General features: G+C 40.0%; 1 protein-coding gene across 1 annotated transcript; it reads left to right on the top strand.

Moving 5' to 3' along the window:
* Positions 1-637, top strand: LOC107060115 (RNA-directed DNA polymerase homolog). The gene is made up of 2 exons (XM_015307523.1): positions 1-267; positions 413-637. The coding sequence occupies exons 1-2, from the start codon at positions 1-3 to the stop codon at positions 635-637; spliced, it is 492 nt and encodes a 163-aa protein (XP_015163009.1).
* Positions 638-1833: the final 1196 nt, after the last annotated feature.

Here is a 1833-nt window from a genome sequence, read left to right as displayed (position 1 = left end):
ATGCTTGACCGACTAGCAGGGCAGGAGTACTATTTTTTCTTAGATGGATATTCAAGTTACAACCAAATCTTGATTGCACCCGAGGATCAGGAAAAGACCACGTTCACTTGTCCTTATGGCACATATGCTTTCAAGTGCATTCCATTCGGACTTTGCAATGTACTGGCGACTTTTCAAAGGTGTATGATGGCCATTTTTCATGATATGGTGGAAGACTTTGTTGAGGTGTTCATGGATTATTTTTCCATCTTTGGGAAGTTTTTTGAGGTATGTCTCCGAAATCTTGATAAAGTACTTGCTAGATGTGAAGACACTAACTTAGTTCTAAACTGGGAAAAGTGTCATTTTTTTTGTAAGAGATGGAATAGTATTAGGACACAAGGTGTCTAAATCTGGTTTGGAGGTTTATAAGGCTAAGGTAGAAGTTATTGAGAAATTGCCCCCTCCCATTTCTGTAAAAGATGTGCGTAGTTTTCTTGGTCATGCAGGTTTTTACAGGCGATTCATCAAGGATTTTTCCAAGATTGACAGACCTATGTGCAGTCTCTTGGAGAAGGAGGTGAAGTTTGACTTTGATGAGATGTGCTTGAAAGCTTTTGAGATGTTGAAGAGGAACTTAATTGAGGCTCCATCTTAATTGCTCTAATTGGGATTGCCATTTGAACTCATGTGTGATGCAAGCGACGTAGCAGTGGGTGTAGTGTTGGGACAAAGAAAGAATAAAGTGTTCCACTCGATCTAATATGCAAGCAAGACCCTTGACTCTACACAAGCTAATTACACAGTGACTGAGAAGGAGATGCTGGCTCTAGTGTTCGCCTTCGACAAGTTCAGATCGTATTTGGTAGGTACTAAAGTGATTTTTTTTACTGACCATGCAGCTATTAGGTACTTATTCAATAAGAATGATGCTAAACCAAGGTTAATTCGTTGGATATTGCTTCTCCAAGAATTTGACCTTGAGATCAAAGATAGGAAAGGTACTGAGAATCAAATAGCTGATCACTTATCTAGGTTGGAGGATTTTTCACATGTAAATGAAGGTGAGCAAATCCGGGAAGAGTTTTCGGATGAACAATTGATGGCATTAGATATCTCTCAAGTGCCATGGTATGCAGACATTGTGAATTTGATAGTAAGTGGCGATTATCTTCCGAGTGCAACCACCCAACAAAAGAAAAAGCTCAATCATGATGCCAAGTTCTATATCTAGGATGAGCCATTCTTGTTCAAGCAAGGTGTAGACCGGGTAGTGAGAAGGTGCATTCCAGAATCTGAGGTTCACAAAGTGCTCGAAAGTTGTCATGCTAGCCCATATGGTGGTCACCATGGAGGAGAGCGAACTGCTCATAAGGTACTACAATATGGTTTCTTTTGGCCCTCATTATTTAAAGATTCGATTGATTTTGTGAAGGGTTGTGCTAAATGCCAAAGGTTGGGTACTATTTCAAGAAGACATAAGATGCCTCTAAGTAACATTTTGGAGGTGGAAATGTTTGATGTGTGGGGTATTGACTTCATGGGTCTATTCCCACCATCTAGTGGAAACCAATAAATTCTTGTGGCTGTGGATTATGTTAGTAAATGGGTTGAGGCGGTCGCTCTTCCTTCCAATGATTCAAGGGTGGTGATAAAGTTCATAAAGAAGCACATCTTCACTCGCTTTGGCAATCCAAGGCAATTATAAGTGATGGAGGTAAGCATTTAATTAACCATTTAGTTAAGAATCTTCTTACTAAGTATGGTATTCGTCATAAGGTTGCTACAGCTTACCATCCTCAAACGAGTGGCCAAGTGGAGGTTTCAAATAGAGAGGTGAAGCAAATTTTGCAG

The sequence above is a fragment of the Solanum tuberosum genome, unplaced genomic scaffold (assembly GCF_000226075.1).
Source record: "Solanum tuberosum cultivar DM 1-3 516 R44 unplaced genomic scaffold, SolTub_3.0 scf00001, whole genome shotgun sequence".
Taxonomy (NCBI): domain Eukaryota; kingdom Viridiplantae; phylum Streptophyta; class Magnoliopsida; order Solanales; family Solanaceae; genus Solanum; species Solanum tuberosum.
This window is presented reverse-complemented; position numbering and strand designations above follow the sequence as displayed.

Bases quoted from the DNA above. Each gene is read 5' to 3' on its own strand.
- LOC107060115 (XM_015307523.1), top strand. From the start codon at position 1: ATGCTTGACCGACTAGCAGGGCAGGAGTACTATTTTTTCTTAGATGGA. The intron at 268-412 runs GTATGTCTCCGA...GAGGTTTATAAG, and splicing joins TCTTTGGGAAGTTTTTTGAG to GCTAAGGTAGAAGTTATTGA.